General features: G+C 40.0%; 1 protein-coding gene across 10 annotated transcripts in view; it reads left to right on the top strand.

The window, feature by feature from the left end:
• The window catches only part of FRYL (FRY like transcription coactivator), a 261,657-nt gene that overhangs the window by 187,825 nt on the left and 53,806 nt on the right, over positions 1 to 20,026 (top strand). For all 10 annotated transcript variants that reach the window (XM_032334261.1, XM_032334264.1, XM_032334263.1 and 7 more), the window contains 14 exons: positions 656 to 828; positions 2,355 to 2,515; positions 3,031 to 3,141; positions 4,184 to 4,338; positions 4,718 to 4,817; positions 6,820 to 6,988; positions 9,326 to 9,588; positions 10,576 to 10,716; positions 13,843 to 14,011; positions 15,856 to 15,940; positions 16,667 to 16,779; positions 17,734 to 17,884; positions 18,550 to 18,653; positions 19,719 to 19,904. In XM_032334261.1, coding sequence (XP_032190152.1) covers positions 656 to 828; positions 2,355 to 2,515; positions 3,031 to 3,141; positions 4,184 to 4,338; positions 4,718 to 4,817; positions 6,820 to 6,988; positions 9,326 to 9,588; positions 10,576 to 10,716; positions 13,843 to 14,011; positions 15,856 to 15,940; positions 16,667 to 16,779; positions 17,734 to 17,884; positions 18,550 to 18,653; positions 19,719 to 19,904 — 2,081 coding nt within the window. The remainder of the gene's footprint in view (positions 1 to 655; positions 829 to 2,354; positions 2,516 to 3,030; positions 3,142 to 4,183; positions 4,339 to 4,717; positions 4,818 to 6,819; positions 6,989 to 9,325; positions 9,589 to 10,575; positions 10,717 to 13,842; positions 14,012 to 15,855; positions 15,941 to 16,666; positions 16,780 to 17,733; positions 17,885 to 18,549; positions 18,654 to 19,718; positions 19,905 to 20,026) is intronic.

Here is a 20,026-nt window from a genome sequence, read left to right as displayed (position 1 = left end):
ATCCCATATGCCTCCTTATTTCCTTATTTTGAAAAGCTATATATTTTGCCAGAGGGAATAACATTCAGCACTCAGAAGAGTTGATTAAAGGTAGATATGGTATTGAATAATATAACTTGAAGTAGCAGTTTCTTGATTGAGAAGCACCATCTATTTTGTATTTGGAAGCCAAATCATGTTCATTTAATTTTTATATATTAAGTTGCACACTACCATGATCTTGCCAAGTTTGATATACAGTTCACCTTTGAACATGGATTTGAGCTGCATAGGTCCGCTTGTATGAGGGTTGTAACAGCACAATACTATAAATGTATTTCCTCTTACGATTTTTCTCAATACTTTCTTTTCTCTAGCTTGCTTCATTCCAAGAATATAGTATATATTACATATGACATATAAAATATATGGTAATCGACAAGTTTCTGCTATCGGTAAAGTTTCCAGCCAACAGTGGGCTATTAATAGCTAAGTTTTGCAGAGTCAAAAGTTACATGAAGATTTTTGCCTGGGGTGGTGGGGGTAGGTCCCCCTAACCCTGACATTGTTCAAGGGTCAACTGTATATTATTTTGATTTTGATTACTAGCAATTTATTTTGATTTGTATTATAATTAAAATCAATTTTCTTTTTTTTTTCCCCCCAATATTTTCAGTGCAAGTGGTGGCCTTGATAATGAAACACATTTCCTCAACAACACTTTATTGGAATATGTAGATTTAACTAGACAACTCCTGGAAGCAGAAAATGAAAAAGACTCAGACACACTGAAGGATATACGATGCCATTTTAGTGCCTTAGTGGCGAATATCATCCAGAATGTTCCAGGTACTCTTTCCAGTTTCTTAAAACACTGTTGACTATTAAGGAACCATCGTGTGCTTTCTTCCCCTGAGGGTTTGCAGGCTAAGGTGATAAAGCAGCTTGGGAACATAGTGGGAAATATGTCAGCGTAACATGGGTGGCCAAGAGTTTAACCTTCAGTTAGTGTTGCGAGTAGAAATCAAAAAGCAACACCACATCGATTTTTAATGATAATAAAGACACTAACAAAAAATTTAAGAAATCAATAGAAGAAGCTTCTTTAGGCAGACTTGTTCGAGGTGCAGTGAGCAAAAAGCCATTATATCCCAAATGGTAATTGAGCAGAGAATTAACAAGGTACTGCTGAATGATGGAAGAAGGGCATAGCCACAGTTACAAAGTCTGCTAAGGATACCGTGTTACTGGTTGATTCCTTTAAGGTATATGTTCTGTTACTCCAGTACCTACTATAAGCCACGTCCTGGTTTAGGCCCTAGGAACATTGATACATGCACTTACATTTTAAAAAGCTATAAATTGTTTACAAGTATGAAACATAAAATGTGACTGTAGCCTTTGGTAGACAATGTCATTGCAAATGTTTCTTTTTCTTTCTGAAAAGGAATTACTTTACCTTTAAGAGAACATGCAAACTGTTGACTCTCTAAGTGAGAGCATGGGTTATATTTTATAAAAGAGGCCTGTAAACATTTCTTTAGGTCCATTAATTTCAAGCGCAGGAGGCCTATTTTGAATTTCAGAGGGAAATGATTTCTTCATCTGAAGCTCAGTTAGCATAAAGATATAATTTTGTCCATTACCAGACATTTGTCTACAACCTCCAGATTGGTTCATTAAGGTACTGTTGAGTTTCTTCAACAAGGATTGATGCAGAGAACTTGTAGATAGAATTCTTGGAGATCATCTCGATCAGTGGTTTTCAAACAATGTTGTTTCTCTTCTGCCCAAGAGGCAGCAGAATGGGTTTAGACTCTGGGCCTCCCGCCTTACTTCAAGTAGATCAGCCCCTCCTTTGTCTGTTCTGTATATCAAGATTCCATGTAAGGATTCTTTGAAAAAGACAGCTGTGCAGCTGAAAACATACAAAGCTCAGAAGCAGCTTACCTATTCCAAAGCTTTGTCTTGGCAATGAACCAAGATCCAGACTTGCGTTCGTGTTGATGTCTCGGCCAAGCTTACCATGTAGCCAGCAACAGCTGGGGAGAAGCAGGGGCCCGACTCCCTGCTCTGTGCCTGCCTCTGGGCAGTCCTGCGCCTGCCTTGAAATCCTGCTTGCAGAGATCCTGTATCTCTCACCGTGCTGAGCTACATGCTGTCAGAAACCGTGGCCCTCTTTGCTGGTCCTGCACGTGCATCAATGATTGCCATCACTGAGGAGGTGTTTGGTAGGCTCAAAGGAAAACCTTTGCTGGCTTTCTTGCAGTGTTACGTACTCAGTACCAAATAAGTTGACATGCATGTTAAAATAAAAAGAAATGGAAATAAATATTTTCTCATCTTTTTTTTTTTTTTTTTTTTTTAATGCACAGTGCACCAGAGAAGAAGTATCTTCCCTCAACAGAGCCTTCGTCACAGTCTGTTTATGCTGTTCAGTCACTGGGCAGGTCCCTTTAGCATCATGTTTACACCCTTGGACAGATACAGTGACAGAAATATGCAAATTAACAGACATCAGTACTGTGCACTAAAGGTATTGCTTAGAAATCTAATTTCTTTTTTCTCCCGTGAAGAGTGCAGTTAAATATTTTGGTCTCTCAGTGTCTAGTAATATAAAAAGGATGGATTTCTTCTACCCTTAGAATATTTGCCTGCCGTATTCGAATATTTATACTGTATACTTCTTTAAATACATAAAAGACGATGCAAAAAAGTTACAGAATCTACCCAAAACTTAAATGCCATTTTCTTAAAGAACTGAGAATTGCCTCTTTTTTCCTACTTAAGTACTTTTTCTTGGTCTTTTCTTCCTCTTCTCTTCCAGTACTGTCCAAGCTCATGCCTTATTTCGTGTCATGTATTTACTTAATACCCATCATAAATTATTTAGTTTCGAAAACCGCTATTACACTCTTCTTTGTAAAGGAAAGAATTAAAGATACTGTGGCTACATAAGCATGAATAAAAATATTCTGCCTCTTCGCATTAAGCAACCAACATAAAGCCTCTTAAATGTTTTAAATGTAATTCTAATATTATTGTTTGAAGGCTATGTCTGCTGTACTATGTTGTGGCCCTGTTGCAGATAATGTAGGACTTTCATCAGATGGCTATTTGTACAAATGGTTGGATAACATTTTGGACTCTCTGGACAAAAAGGTGATTATGACGATTCCTTTAAGATTTCATAATAATCCGCACTGCTTTATTTGGAATTATAGTATGACCCATTAAAAATAAGTCTTTTTTTAAAATTAGGTTAGAATTGTATGCAGAAGGCGTGTTTTGTAAAATTAAATAGGATGCAATAATTTAAGAAATGTCTAATTCTCATTTATTACTTATTTAAATAATGTTAATTTCCCTTTTGTATTATATGATTAATGTGGTTGTCTCACAAGAGAGTTCTAGATCTGTAAATAAAATATTAATATACAATATGTTGAGCTCCACAGAAGAAATGTGTTATTTGTTATGTTTAATATCATTTTTTTGACCACTCTCCAATTAATCTTTCTTGCCTTCCCTTTTCCTCACTCCCCTCCTGTGCATGCCCAGACTTCACAATTTAAAATAAGACTTATTTTTTTTCCCCTCCAAATAATTTTTCTATTGGGTTATCAAAAACAAGAATAAAGCTTGATAAAAATAACTGGAGAGGTTAATAACTCACTTTTCTGAAAGCACTTAATCACTGTTCATACTCATCAGCCGCCTTCAGGGCTCTGCTGGAGGAGAGAATTGTACTACTTAGAGTCTTGTATAAAAAGCAAGAGACCAAGTATAATTTATCCATGTCATTTTTTTTTTCTTTTGGCTGAATAAAATGAGAAGGACTTGAACAAAAGGAGACTAAGTTTTGTGCTTAAATATAGTAAATATATATACTATATAAATATATATACTATATTACAGGTATAGTATATATACTATATATAGTATATATACTATATATTATATATACTATATATATATATATACACACACTATAAATATATATATATATATAAATAAAATATATATATATATGTGTATATATATATATATATACACACTATAAATACAAAAATGCATATATACTATATTGCTAAATATATGAACTATGCTATGTATACTATTATCTATATATATAGTACATATACTGTATATATTGTATATATAAATTTTTTTTGTCCTGGGCATTGTTGTGACCTTTACGTAGGTTCACCAGTTGGGCTGTGAGGCAGTTACATTACTGCTGGAACTGAACCCGGACCAGAGCAACCTGATGTACTGGGCTGTGGATCGATGTTACACTGGTTCCAAGAGAGTGGCAGCCGGCTGCTTTAAAGCCATAGCTAACGTATTCCAGAACAGGTACCCTACATACTGTCTTCCGTATTTTAGTTAGCTTTTGTTTGTTTGTTTCTTTCTTTCTTTCTTTTTATTTTAAAATGTTTCCTTTTGAAGTCAGAAATACTAAGAAACCAGTGTTTTCTTTCCTTGAACTTTAATGAAATTTAACCAGAATAACAATAATGACCACCTTGCATCTGTTGCGTACCTTTTGCCTTTAAAAACAAAAACAAAAACAAAAAACAAAAAACAAAAAAGCAAAAAAACAAAGCAAAACAAAAAAACCCCACCTAGCCATAGGCTCAACACTTGATGTCTGCAGCCTTGCCCTTTGTATATCGTATTTATGAATGATATGAAAGCCTCTAAAATTTCTCTAACATGTAAAATTTATCCCTAGGGATTATCAGTGTGACACAGTGATGCTCCTAAATCTGATACTGTTTAAAGCAGCTGATTCTTCTCGAAGTATCTATGAAGTTGCTATGCAACTTTTACAGGTTTGTAAGCAAATGTTAGTTAAAATATAAGTTATTGATGATTTAATGAAGCATATAAATATTTAGCCTTTTCTTTTTTTAAGATTTATTTATTAGATAGAGAGAGCGTGGGGCAGGGAGGGGCAGAGGGAGAGGGAGAGAGAAACTCTCGCAGACTTTGTGCTCCGTGCAAAGCCCAACACAGGGCATAATCTCATGACCCTGAGATCACAAGCTGAGCTGAAACCAAGAGTTGGTCGCTTAACAGACTGTGCCACCCAGGCACCCCTGGGCTTTATTTTTAATAGGGAGGCATGGCACCAATTCCTGTTATCATTAAAAATAGAGGACAAAGAGGGTGTCTGGGCGGCTCAGTGGGTTAAATAAAGTCTCTGCCTTCGGTTCAGGTCATGATCTCAGGATTCTGGGGTCGAGCCCCGCATCGGGCTCTCTGCTCAGCAGGGAGCCTGCTTCCCTTCCTCTCTCTCTGCCTGTCTCTCTGCCTACTTGTGATCTCTGTCTGTCAAATAAATAAATAAATCTTTAAAAAAAAAAATAGAGGACAAAGGGAAGAGATGCCTGGGTGGCTCAGTCAGTTAAGCATCTACCTCGGGCTCAGGTCATGATCCCAGGGTCATGGGATTGAGCCCCATATCTGGCTCCCCGCTCTGTGGGGAGTCTGCCTCTTCCTCCATCTCTGCCTACTGCTCCCCGTACTTGTGTTCTCTCTCTGTCTCTGTCAATAAATCAATAAATAAATCTTTAAAAAAAAAAAAAAGGCTACCAAGATAATATGGGTCACTTAAGTCTGGAAATAATACAGACTATTCACAAATGAAACAAAATGGGATCAGGAGGGAGACAAACCATAAGGCTCTTAACCTCACAAAACAAACTGAGGGTTGCCGGGGGGACAGTGGGGTAGGGAGAGGGGTGTGGGATTATGGACATTGGGGAAAGTATGTGCTATGGTGAGTGCTGTGAAGTGTGTAAACCTGGTGATTCACAGACCTGTACCCCTGGGGCTAATAATACATTATATGTTTATAAAGAAAATCAAAAATTATTTTAAAAAAAAACAACAATACAGACTATTCAGAAGTGTATTCAAAGGGCTTATGGATCTCCTCCGACATACACACACGTATGCGCCTGTGTGTTCATTTCAAATGAAAATGGAGTGGTTGGGACTTCCATGTGCCTAGAACTATCTCTGTCCAGCAGAGAAGAATATTGTGAGCCAAAGGTTTTTTTTGAGAATCAAGTAAAAAGTAATCAGCCCTTTTATGATATGCTTGTATAATTTTTTTTTTATTAGACCTAGAAAAATAACCTAGAAAGTTAACTTACCAAGCATGGAGATTTTACAGTTATTATTATACAGTTGCTATACATTATTGTGTAGTAGACATTATTATACAGTTATTATTATACAGTATCTAACTAATTGATAATAGGATGAGGTTCTTCCCTCTTAACCAAGTTAAGAATGAGATTCAAGTAGATGCTGATTTTTCCAGAGGGTTTGACTAGTGGTACTGATGCTAGTAGCCCCCATCTTGGGAATTATACCCTCATGGCTTTATTAATTATGAAGAAAGTTCAGTGCTGTATATTTACTTGGTATAACGTTAAAATAATTTTTAGCTCATAGTCCATATTTAATCTTTATTTAACCAAGACCTGTTTGAGGATTTTTTTTCACATATACATGTTTTATATAATCCTATTTTTGAGATGGAAAGTGGTAAATCTTCTTCAAGTAATTGCAAGTTGCTAAAGTCATTTTCAGACAATGCTCCTAACCCAAACCAGTGGCATTAAGCACAAGGAGTGTAAAGCCTCCCGAACAGTTAAAGATCTTTTGCAAACATTCCTGGGAATTAGAAATTAACCTCTGAAATACTCTACAGTATGCATAACTATGTAACTTCTGAGCTGGAATAATTCTTAGAAGATTTTATTTTACAGTTATGGCTGAAATCCAGAGGACTCATAAAATCTCGCATCTACATTCCTGCAGATCCTGGAACCGAAGATGTTTCGCTATGCCCACAAGTTGGAAGTTCAGAGAACAGATGGAGTCCTCAGCCAGCTGTCTCCTCTGCCGCACCTGTACTCTGTTTCATATTATCAGTTGTCCGAGGAGTTAGCAAGGGCTTATCCTGAACTAACTCTTGCCATATTCTCAGGTATGACTGTTGAACTTGTCCGTGGGTTTTCTTTAGCAGTCATTTCTAAAAAACTACTTGTAGGAAATTTAAATATAAGAAATTTGAGGTTGATTCAAAACAGAACATGTCTTTATGTAAGAAAATAATTTTTTTCCTTTAGTAAGAACATGTAATACTGATCTGTCATGGTAGATTTCTTATTAATGTAGTCTTTCCAAGGCTTCTTACTTTACCTTCCCTTCTCTACCCCGAGTGGGGGAGGGCTTCACATACAACTTAAAAATGTTTCTTTGATAGACACAGAACTTTCTAAATTTTCTAGTACGTACTTCATCTTGTGTATTGGTCTGTATTTAATAATGGAAATGGGCAGCGATAAAGATACAGGTCTCTTTCCATAAGTAACACCTCTCATCATAGGGAAAGATCCTGCACTGCTTAGAGCAAAAGTATTGCTAAGGGGGCACCTGGGTGGCTCAATGGGTTAAGCCTCTGCCTTCAGCTCAGGTCATGATCTTGGGGTCCTGGGATTGAGCCCCACATCGGGCTCTTTGCTCAGCAGGGAGCCTGCTTCCCCCCTCTCTCTCTGCCTGCTTCTCTGCCAACTTGTGATCGATCTCTCTGTGTCAAATAAATAAATAAAATCTTTTAAAAAAACAAAAACAAAAACCTACTACTAGGATTCCATGTTGCTTTCTGTTCCCATTTCCTTTCCTTGGACAAATGACAGTTCCTTCCAGGGGTTTCCAGAACAGCAGCACTATGTGTCAGGCAAGATACCCTCTTTATCTGCATCTCCCAGGACTCAGATTTAAGACAGTTTTTTGTTTAAAATCTAGTTTAACCGTCCACTCGATGAACGTACTATTGTGAGTGTTCCTAGAGTGCTTTATCCTTCTACTGAAGATTTAATTTTAACACAGCACACCTCGGTAGTTTTTCTGCTTTCACTTGCCGCGAGATCTTATTTTAACCTGAGAATTGAACATGCACCGAAATGGCCATCCAGGAGATGACAAGATTCTGCTGTGGTTCTTTCTTTCATTTGATCTCAAGATTTAATGACCTTAGTTAGCCTTCTTGGAGCATCTTCCCACGGCGCCCGTTTCAGCAGTAGAAATAGTTTCCCAGCCCTCACTATCCTGGACGGGGAAAAGCCTGTGTCAATCCTTCTGACAGTTCTTAAAGCAGTTTACCTGTCTGGTTTGCACTGGTAGATGGCAGTGATCGTGTCTCTTCCCTTTTCATAATTGCCCAGAGTCCTGTTAGCCCTTTCGGGATCAGGGGTGGATGGTCATCGGTGCAAAGCAGTGGCTGCCAGGATCCCTGATTCTGCTCCTGGGCTGCTTCTCAGGGCTCCCACACAGAAAGCAGGAGAGTCCAGCTGAGTCTCAGAGCTCAAGAAATTGGTGGGAATGGGGGATGTCAGCCGGGACTTGTGGAGAGCATGCCCACAGCTCAGTCGCCTTGTCTTTCACTTCCGTCTTCAGTTAGTCTTGTCGTTAGGACCTGCTAATTATAACTCCTTTGCTGAAAATGGTCTGTTCTAAACCAAAACACAGCCTGTAAACCTCCTCAGTGCAGTTTTCACTTTTACTGCTTCCAGGGTAAGATGAGCAGAGTGTTTGTTAGGGATTGTGTGGGGAAGGCTGTCAGTAGAAACGTTGCCCACTTTGAAATTTGAAGGTCCTGCTCCTTCCTTTCTCTGGGACCAATTGCGGTGATCTTTAAATGTTTTTCAGCTCCCTGGCTGTTCTCATTGTTTTCTTTCTTTACACCCACTTCTGACCCGTCCCCCACCCCCTTTACCTGCCTTGAGTGTCCACATTCACTTTGTCCCTTACGCATCTTCACAAATGACCTTCAGACTCCATCAGTGTGAGTTTCTTCTCCGTAAAGTTACTGAAGACTCCTCACTGCTAACCCTAATCATCAGCTTTTGGTCTTCAATCTGTTGGCTACTTTGCCAAGCAATTGATGTTAGTCACCTTACATTTCTTTAAATCCTGAGCTCTCATGATTTCTAGAAATTTAATGTTTCCTGGTTTTCCTTCTGCTGTGAGATGTTCCTTTTCTGTCACTTTTGATGGATTCTTTTCTTCTATCTTCAATATTCGTGTTCCCAGGCCACCTCCTCAAGAGACCCTGTCTCCGTGAGAGAGGTCACGGCCATCGCTTGGCGCCCCCCCCATCCCCGCTCCCACACATACCACCGCCCCCTCCCCTGGTCAGGATCTCTTCATTCAGCTACTTTCAGAGCTCCAGGTCTTTCATTTCGTACCAGAGGTAATTACAAATCAAAGGAAACCGAAATGATGCCGGTTGTTCCCTCTTTCGGCTTGTTTTTAATTGCAGAGATAAGCCAGAGAATTCAGACGGCTCACCCTGCCGGGAGGCAGGTCATGCTGCACTATCTCTTACCCTGGATGAACAACATTGAGTTGGTGGATCTGAAACCTCTGCCCACAGCAAGGCGACATGATGAAGATGAGGAAGACGACTCCTTAAAAGACCGAGAGCTCATGGTGACCAGCAGGCGCTGGTTGCGAGGAGAAGGCTGGGGCTCTCCACAAGCCACTGCGATGGTTTTGAACAATCTGATGTACATGACAGCGAAGGTAAAGTGGGGTTGGTGTTCACAGTTGCTGTGCACAACTATTTTTTTTTGGTTTGTCCATTTTTTAAAAATTTTTTTTGTATTAACATATAATGTATTCTTTGCCCCAGGGGTACAGGTCTGTGAATCATCAGACTTACACATTTCATAGCACTCACCATAGCACATACCTTCCCCAATGTCCATAACCGAGCCACCCTATTCCTCTCCCCCCCAGCCCCCAGCAACCCCCAGTTTGTTTCATGAGATTAAGAGTCTCTTATGGTTTGTCTCCCTCCCTCCTGATCCAATCTTGTTTCATTATTTCCTCCCTGCCCCACACAACCCCACTCCCTGCCTTTGAAATTCCTCATATCAGAGAGAGCCTATGATAATTGTCTTTCTCTGATTGACTTACTTCACTTAGCATAATACCTTCTAGTTCCATCCACGTCATTGCAAATGGCAAGATTTCAGGGGAGAGGGGTTGATGGCTGCATAGTATTCCATTGTATATATATACTGCATCTTCTTTATCCATTCATCTGTTGATGGAGTCTAGGCTCTTCCCATAGTTTGGCTAATGTGGACATTGCTGCTATAAACATTGGGGTGCAGGTGCCCCTTCGGATCACTACATTTGTATCTTTAGGGTAAATACCCAGTATGCTGCACAGAACTATTAAGAGGAATCATAAAGGGTAGAAATAGGTGAAGAGATCAGATCATCCTATGATAACCAAACAGATAGTGGTCTGAAAAGAACCAAATTCCTTCCCTTAAAACACTTCTCATTGGATACAGGATATGATCTTGAAGGGAGGAGAGAGAATCATATATGATTAATGATGTTTATGTTTAGATTTAAAGAAATGTTTATTCCTCTAGAGGATGGAAAAGATAAAAGCTGTCTCTAAAAACACGATTTTCTAATATTTCACGGTGTGACAAAGTTGGGTACTGAATACGCAGTCATCACTGAAATGTGTGGTGTGTGTCCTACATCTAGTATGGGGACGAGCTGGCCTGGTCGGAGGTGGAGAATGTGTGGACCACGCTTGCAGACGGCTGGCCGAAAAACCTGAAAATCATTTTGCACTTTCTGATCAGTATTTGTGGAGTGAATAGTGAACCAAGCCTCTTGCCTTACGTATGTATTCAGGTTCATTTAATTATTATTATTATTATTATTATTATTATTATTATTATTATTATTTTGTGTGTGTGGCTTAGATTCTTTTTCTTTTTCTTTTTTTTTAAACTTTGACAGACAGAGATCACAAGTAGGCAAAGGGGCAGGCAGGCAGAGGTAGGGGGGAAGCAGGCTCCCACCAAGCAGAGAGTCTGATGTGGGCCTCGATCCCAGGATGCTGGGATCATGACCTGACCCAAAGGCAGAAGCTTTAACCCACTGAGCCACCCAGGTACCCCTGTTACCATTTTTTTAAAGTAATACATACCTGGTTTCTTGTAGTACCAGAATGTGGGCAGCAGGAGAGCAGTGGAAGCAAAGGCCCAGAGTAGGGACCCCACCTGGAAATCAGCACATGCCTTTGTCTATTGCTTCATTCAACCGCTGTCGTCTGGCCTTGACTACAGGCCAGTTGCTTTTCTAGATTCTGAGCATTTCAGTCCAATGGGTGATGGAGATTTTATTCTTTGAACCTCCGCCTAATGTATTTAATGAGTAAACCAGTAGTTAATACAGTGCAGTCTTGATCAGGGCTACAGAGGAAAATTGCAGGGTACTGAGCATGAATAACCGAGAAACCGTAGCTCTCTGGGATGAGTAGAGATGATCCCCGAGGGGAAGTCATCTAGAAGTGAGACCAAAAAAATTGAGAATGTTCATGCTTTCTGCTAGGCAGGAGCTGGATAGGAGATCAGTATGGTGAGTGAGAGCTCAGTGCTTGTGGAATGGTGCCAACGGCTTTCAGAAGCCGGGGGGAGCATAGGAAGAGGTATGCCATGAAGACTGTCACAGTCTTTACCTTCTAGAGGGGAAGCGTTGCTTATATCTGCTTAAGTGGAGAGTAACACGAGAATGTGAAACATGAAGGTTCGACTGGAGGCACACAGGCGGACCAGCGCACACGTGTGTGTGCACACTGAGGTCAGGCAGGACCCTAAAATCATGACCTGAGCCCAGATCAAGAGTTGGTACTTAACTGACTGAGCCACCCAGGCACCCCATCCCTGGGTAGATCTTAAAATATGCTCTATTATATCATACCAGAAATCTTACAATGATTACCCATTGATATCGACCTACACACAGCTCTGTATCTACTGCTGTCTTCCCAGAGCCTGGACTAGTGCCTGGCATATAGAAGGGACCTGTAATTGGATGGAAGGATGCCTGAGTTGGGCTGGAAGAAGAAACAGGCTGAAGTAATAATGCCAAGAAGCCAAGATGAAATTCAGGGAATAACCATTTGCCAGGAACTTAAAAAAGGAGCTATTTTTAATGACCATTATAATTTCTCGATTTTCATTCTTATTCGCTTATTCTAGGCCAGGCATGGCATAAGCACCTCATCTACATTGTTCCATTGAATTCTTAGATCCGTGTGTGTGAAGATTACGGCAGTTCTATGGATGAATAAAACAGGGCAGAGAGATGAGTACTTCTTCAACATTGGGCAGCTCTTAGCTCCGTCACTTAGTAGAGTGAATTCCCACTTTGTGGAGAAGACTGGCTGCTTTCTCACAGTCAGATGGATTAAAGGCACAGAGGCAGGAATGCATCTAGCAGGGTCAGGAGGTGACTGAGTCTGAGAACAGAGACTTAGCGAAGAGTTAAAGCAGTTTGGATAGAGACAGAGCTGTGTGTAAGTCGGTTATCAATGGGTAATCTTTATAAGATTGCTGGTATGATATGATAAAGCATATTCTAAGGGTGGGGTGGGACACCTGGGTGGCTCAGTGGGCTAAGCCTCTGCCTTCAGCTCAGGTCATGATCCCAGGGTCCTGGGATCGAGTCCCGCATCGGGCTCTCTGCTCAGCAGGGAGCCTTCTTCCCCCTCTCTCTGCCTGCCTTTCTGCCTACTTGTGATCTCTCTCTCTGTCAAATAAATAAATAAAAATCCTAAAAAAAAAAAAAAAAAAGATTTGCCCAGGGAGGAGCGCCTAGGTGGCTCATTTGGTTAAGCACCCGAGTCTTGATTTGGGCTCAGGTCATGATCTTGGGGTCCTGGGATGGGCCCCGAGTTGGGCTCCACATTCAGTGGGGAGTCTCCTTGAGCTGTTTTTTCTCCCTCTCCCTCTGTCCCTCCCCACTCTCTCTAAAAATCAATCAATCAGTCTTAAAAAAAATAAATAAGATTTGACCTGGGGTCACGTAAAGCAGAGTTGCCCAGTTGTCTGTGGGTTGGTGAATCACCAGGGTATCTGGTTCTGGCTGCGGGGGGTGAAGGTGGGGCCCAAGATCCTGTATTTCTAGCAGCTCCCTCTCCCCACCAACCCTCATGATGATGCCTGTGCTGGCAAGACCACATTTTTTAAGCTGCAAGGATTGAAGTACAAAGAAAAAAAGAGGCTGATGAATTAGTATTATAACATATTCATTAATACTTATTACTGAGGCAGAATGCATACTGCTGAAATTTTTTTTCCACTTATTTAACTCATACTATGTACTAGGCATGTTTAAAGTGCATTCTTAAATTTACTTAATCCTAACAACTCTATGAAGTAGGTGTCGTTGTCCCCATTCTGCAGAAGAGAAAACCGAGAGTAACTGTGCAGTCGCATAGCTACCAAGTGTCTACACCCCAGTCCACGCTGTGTGGTCTGGGTTCTAGTTCAGCTCCAGTTCTGTTTGTAATCACTACTCTGCACCTGCTGGTTAAATACGGAGTCTTAGTAGGGGAAGCAGAATAAAAAATCCTGTGTTTGAAGTCTAAGGGGATTTTTAGAGAGAGTTGGGGTGCTATTATTAATTGAAATCTCTCCATTAAAAAGACACTGATTTATAAGAAAGCAGTTATCTTTTGCTTTTCTTAAAAAAAAAAAAAAGGCAGAATAATAAGGAAGTAGATAATGTGGAGACCGTTAAGCAGTCAAGTCATCCTGATTAAATCTAACCCTGAGGGCCAGGGAATACCGTCTTTATAAAGCCAACTAACATCTTACTGCCAGTCGATGTTCAGATTTAAGTTGGGCTTATTTAAATACCATTTCAAATGGATCTTACCTGATAAAATCTGCTTCGAGACCCAATTTATGAAAGAAAAATTGTCCTTTTTCTCTTCTGAACCGTTTTCTCTTGTGACAGGTGAAGAAAGTTATTGTCTATTTAGGTAGAGACAAAACCATGCAGTTGCTGGAAGAGCTGGTGAGTGAGCTCCAGCTGACCGACCCCGTCAGCTCGGGTGTCACTCACATGGATAACCCCCCCTACTACCGCATCACTTCCAGCTGCAAAATCCCTTCCGTCACCTCAGGTAAGAAGTCCCTTAAAACCGACCCCTTGGTCTCCAAAGGGAAACTTTATTTAACTGTTCAGCTCAGCGGGCCTTTGCTTTCAACAGCGTCAGGAAACACAAAAGCCATCGTGAGTCCCGTATGGGGACCAACTTGACAGGACTTCGTAAACCTCACAGAAGTGAAGTTGGACCGCGAAAGGGTTCTTAGTATTATAGAGGGAAACGGACTTACACATACGTGTGTGGAACTGGAATATAGATTTATATACCCTCATACTACAAGCATTTTTAAAATAAGTATAATTAGTATCTTAAATATAGAAAAGGCTTACTTATTGACCTACTCTGTAATTTCGTATTATAATTATTTGGGCATATATGATACCTAATGTCCAGTCATGTGAGTGTTATATGTATATACAGATATAATCACAGTAATATTTTCAGTTGCAGAAACTACATCCCTGAGGGAAGAACTGCCTCTGAAAATCAGTGTAATATCAGGACTATTTTAGATTATATTTCCGTGAAGTTCTTTGTCACTCAGTTTCTATGAAATGTTTCTGGCATGTTAATAACATCTGTGTAATTAGAAATATTTCATAATTTATTTCTTGTCATCTATTTTCATCTCTTAGCTCCTTTTGTTCTGCTTTCTAAGGGATTTCTGATAACACTTCCTTGAGTTTTTCATATCTGTCAGAATGTTAATTCCATAGAGTTTATTTTTTAATGAATTTTTTTTAGGAGCACCTTATTCATGTTTCATGGTTGGACTGTCATCTATAATTAATTTTCTTCTCCCTGCAGAAGAGCCTGTTTTCTCTATATTGCTCTGTTTTGATTTGTCTTGGTAAAAGCTTTCCTCAAAAGCCTACCGATTCGAGATCTGTATTTTTTGATAAAGAGTAGAATATTAAAAAGTTGATTGCATATTTTGTAGGTATATATGGAGCTTGTTGACTTTGTCATTTGTTGTGTGATGATTTCACTGATGAAAGTGTCTATAGGTCTCTTCTCTTGGACTAATCCAGTTATCCAGACAAAACTCTACTAGTCATCTACCCAAAGTAGAGTGTGTAGGGCTGTGTGTATGTACATATACATAGAATCCATAGATAGACATACACGTACACACAACGTTGTCTTCATGCCTTCTGGTAGCCCAGGGGGGTGAGAAGCTTTCAAGGGGATACCATCTCAAGTTTTCGTGTGTGTATTTTCCCTCAATCCCCCTATTCTCAATGAAGTTCTTCCTCTTTCAGCTGTAAATAATGTGCTTTAGTCCAGAAATCTTTGACTTACTGTTATCAGAAAAGAATCCTGGGGGCATCTGGCTGGCTCAGTTGGAAGAACATGCAACTCTTGATCTCAGGGTCTTAAATTCGAGGCCCATGTTGGGTATAGAAATTACTTAAATGAGTAAAAAAAAAAAAAGACTTCTGGAAGTGGAGGGGCATAGATCTTGGGGACCAACTACTTCTGAAATAGATTTTCAACCAAGCCTGCTATTTTAGTAACATTTCTAACCTCTACACCCAGAGATACTCAGTGCTGCTAATGCCTGAGTCTTTGGGAGGTTCAGCCGTAAAGATATGGATGCTTCTTGGTTTCCCCCACTACCAGCTTAGGATTCAGCCTTCTCAAAGCTGACTTGCTTCTTGTCCCTTTGTTTTCAAGCTTCTAAACTTTGGTTGCTGTTGTCTCCTTTCCCTCTTGGTCACTATGAGTACATTTCTTTTGAAAAATCACCTTGCTCTCATTTTAGTGGAGTTTTAACATCTGTAATTTTGAAATCTTTTGTTCTTATTAAGTTATCCCAGGCTTTAAGCTCCCAGATAATGTTTCATTTCTGATTGCAGGAACTACTTCCAGTAGCAATACAATGGTAGCTCCCATAGATGGCAATCCTGATAATAAGCCCATAAAAGAGAGTATTGAAGAGAGGTAAGTACCTTTCTGTTCTTCATTAGCCTTTCAGGTTGACAGATACTGTGAGCACCAGAATAAATGATCATTTCTGCATTGCAATGTATGTTTCATTGAATGTATATTTCAAAATTCTAGTGAAGAAATATATTTCCATTGTGGAAATTTTCCATCATGACTGTTTCATCATCAGAATGCTGATGTGCTAGATTCTTTTATGTGCTCTAATGGATGAGTAGATTATGTCCAGTCTTTTTGTGTTGTCTGCATTTTTAGAGCTTTCTAAATGGCTGTATACTCTGTCTGTTTTTGATAAACTGGGTTTCACCAGAACATTATTACCATGACAGTTTAAGAAAAGTCTTCAGGTAGAAATAACTGACTTAAAAGCTTAAGCTTGGGGCACCTGGATGGCTCAGTTGGTTAAGCTTCTGCCTTCCACTTAGGTCTTGATCCTGGAGTCCTGGGATCAAGCCCCGCGTTGGGGAGCCTGCTTCTCCCTCTCCTTCTGCCTGCAGCTCTGCTACTTGTGCTCTCTCTCTCTCTTGCTGGCAAATAAACAAAATATTTAAAAAAAAAAAAAAGAAAGCTTAAGCTTTTGAACTATATGGTGGAAATTAGGATATATCCTAGGAAGCTTTTGTCAGTATTTTATGTACTGTGTTCTATTTTAAACATAGAAAGTGAAAGTACAAATACCATTTTACCATGAACTGTGACTAACTGCGACCATCATTCCCATAGCTATGTGCACCTTGACATCTACAGTGGACTAAGCAGTCACTTAAATCGTCAGCATCACAGACTAGAATCTCGATACAGTAGCAGCTCGGGAGGATCTTATGAAGAAGAAAAAAGTAATAAATTCCACATGTTTTTTTAATGACTATAGTGGCGAGGTGTATTATTATGTTGATGCCAGTGAATATATTTTTCTGATAAATTGTTTTTAAGAGGAGTATTTAAGTGCCACTGATGGTGTTCCAACATAATCTGAAATGTCCTGATTTTAAGCAGCAGCAAGAATGGGGGAGATTTGTTTTCAAAGCACAGGTTCCCTTATAGATAAATCAAAAGGAACATAAGAATTGGTTCTCGAGAAGCACCGTAGACACTGGCTACAGCCTGCTTTTTCTACCAGGTTTGCTCTTTCTCTGTGGATTCACATTTTACTGGAAAATTCACCCTTGCAGTCACAAAGTGCATGTCCACCCAAGTCTCCCTCTTAACCCTGGGGGAGAGTGGAATAGAGGCACCAGCCTTCAGACCGGGAAGGGACCCTGAAGATGATCTGGTCCAATCTCCTCACTTTGCACATGATGGAACTGAGGTCCAGAGAGGTTAAGTGACTTACCCATGTCACACAGAATTCACATTTCCTGATGTCATTTTTTCACTGCACCCTACAGCCCCGTTGCGGTAAAGCAGATTTCCTTTTACATCGGTTTGTGTTGGCCCTATCTCAGGAAATTTAGAACAGAGTAACTTACCAGAAGGCCCTTGCTATAAGGCAGCTTCACCTCTGATGGGGTTCATGGCTTGGACATCGCTTATGGAGTCTAACGGAGTGCGAATGTAGTTTTGCTTTGCTGTAAACGATGGAACCTAAACTGATAGTTCTTTCTGTCCCTGATTTGCTTAACTTGACAATAGTTGTGCTCAGGTCTTCCTAGCAAACCTATGTCAAAAAAGAGTGGGAAGTTATTTTCTTATCACTTTCCAATGCTATAAATAGATGGTGTCTTACTAGAGTTTGCTTATGTTGGCAGAAAATAGATGGTGTAGAAAATGAGATCATTTTATTTTGATAGGTGATTCAATGCCACTTTATTCTAATTGGCGACTGAAAGTGATGGAGCATAATCAAGGAGAGCCACTGCCCTTCCCACCAGCTGGAGGCTGCTGGTCACCACTGGTGGATTACTTGCCTGAAACGTCATCACCTGGATTACCTCTTCACAGGTGGACCACAGCGTCATTCCTATTTCATATGAGCCAAATCGCTGCTTAACACTTTCAGCTTTCTTTTTGCTATCTGACAACACGGCATAAGAGCCATTTCTTTCTTTTGATACTGCAACAGATGAGATCCATGTGTTTAGAGTTCAAGAAATCTACAGACTCAGAATTCTGTTTACAATTAATACTATTAAATCTACTTCTGCCGCTGCTTTTCTGGGTGTCTGGCATAGTTACTTGACCTTTCTGGGACCCAGTTACTACATCTGAAAAATATTCTATGGCACTAGGCACTATTATTTTGAATTGTGTTAAAACTGAATTCTACTTAGCGAAATCACAATAGAACAGTTACCGCATTCTCTCAAAATTTATTAATGTATCAGACACGTACTGAACACCTACTATGTGGCAAGCAGTGTGCTAGGTGTCAGGGTTGAAGATGAAGAAATTATGGCCCTTGACTTTGGGGAGCCCTTAGCAGGTAATGTTTTATTCTAAAACTATCACTGAATGGTTTCTTCAGCTATATTTCCTTTCATCTTTTTTTCTTGAGAAGTTGTATTTTTCCATAAAATACATTATTAAAAAAGTCTTCAAGTAACTGGCGTAAGATTCTCTCCAAGTGGACTCGGATAGAACACTAATAGCCCTCTCATTTGTCACAGGTGTAACATAGCCGTGATCCTTTTGACTGATCTGATCATTGATCACAGTGTGAAGGTGGAGTGGGGAAGCTACCTCCATCTTCTTCTTCATGCAATTTTTATAGGTAATAAATACTGCTTCTAACTCAATGTCACATTATATTTCTACAATAATTTAAGGACAGTCTGGTTTTTTGGTGTTCGTGCTGTCGTTCTGTTGTCTATCATTTCCATGATGCCTTTTATAGTGATTCTCATGGCCCAGTAGGGACTGAGTCGTCACCTCTCTCTTAACCACAAATAGGTCTTCTGTCTTCATTCCCACTCTGTCCTGCGGCCCCTCTCCTGCTCACAAACAATCCCTCTAGCAGGAAAAATTCGGGAGCTATAGCAAGAGTAAAGTTAATTTACCTCTGGAACCGGAAACTTCCAGTGTAAATGGAAAATTAAAATGGGTTCTAAGTGTTTCCCAAAAGAATGGGATTTTGGGCAGCCTGATTATTGAAACTCCACTGGGCCCTCAGTCACGATACATGGGGGCCATCCCGTCCGCGGTCCTTCTCATGCTCCTAGAATTGACTTCCGGAAGCAGGTCAAGGTAGCCATCTTCTCCACAGTTTTCCTGATATGCACACTTATATATGTATTCATTTCTTGGATAATCAAACATGTACTGATTTTCCGTTATACTAGACACAAAAAATGTTTGCCTTTATGAAATTCATTTACATACAGTGTTATGTAACAGTAATTTTTTCTTTTTAAGAGAGGAAGAGAAGGGGGGTTGGAGAAGGGCAAAGGGAGAGGGAGGAAGAGAGAATCCCAGTCAGGCTCCACACCCAGCATAGAGCCTCATGTGGGACTCGATCTCACAACCCTGAGACCATGACCTGAGCCGAAATTAAAAGTTGGACATTCAGCCAAATGAGCTACTCAGGCACCCTCAGAGTAATAATAATCCCTAATAGATTGCTAAATTTTAGTCAGAAACGCATTGAAAACTTGTCTTGATTCTCTCTGCTCCTCTAAGACAATAATAAAAATTCCAGACCAATAACTATTTTTGTATCTTCTACATCATCTTCTGCAAAACATGTTCTGTAATGTCCGCTTTTCTTTAAAATATGTTTGGAAGCAAGAGTAGTCATTATTTCTCTTTATTGATGATTATTTTCTCCTGTCCTTTCTAGGGTTTGACCACTGCCACCCTGAGGTGTATGAGCATTGTAAACGCCTGCTTCTGCACTTACTAATAGTAATGGGATCCAACAGTAACATCCGCACTGTTGCTTCTGTCCTTCTCAGGAACAAGGAATTTAATGAGCCCAGGGTGCTTACAGTCAAACAGATTGCACACTCCGATTACACTTTCACAGGTATTTGCTCCGAATGCCCAGTTCGACTGACAGTGGAAGCGTGCTTCATTAATTTGAAGTCTGCGATGGAGAAAGTCAATGAAATCAAAATTGAAGTCCATTTTTTTAAGTGTAGTTTTATT

Source organism: Mustela erminea, chromosome 2 (genome assembly GCF_009829155.1).
Source record: "Mustela erminea isolate mMusErm1 chromosome 2, mMusErm1.Pri, whole genome shotgun sequence".
NCBI classification, from domain to species: domain Eukaryota; kingdom Metazoa; phylum Chordata; class Mammalia; order Carnivora; family Mustelidae; genus Mustela; species Mustela erminea.
The sequence above is the reverse complement of the archived record's forward strand: the minus strand, read 5'-3'. Positions and strand labels throughout refer to the sequence as shown.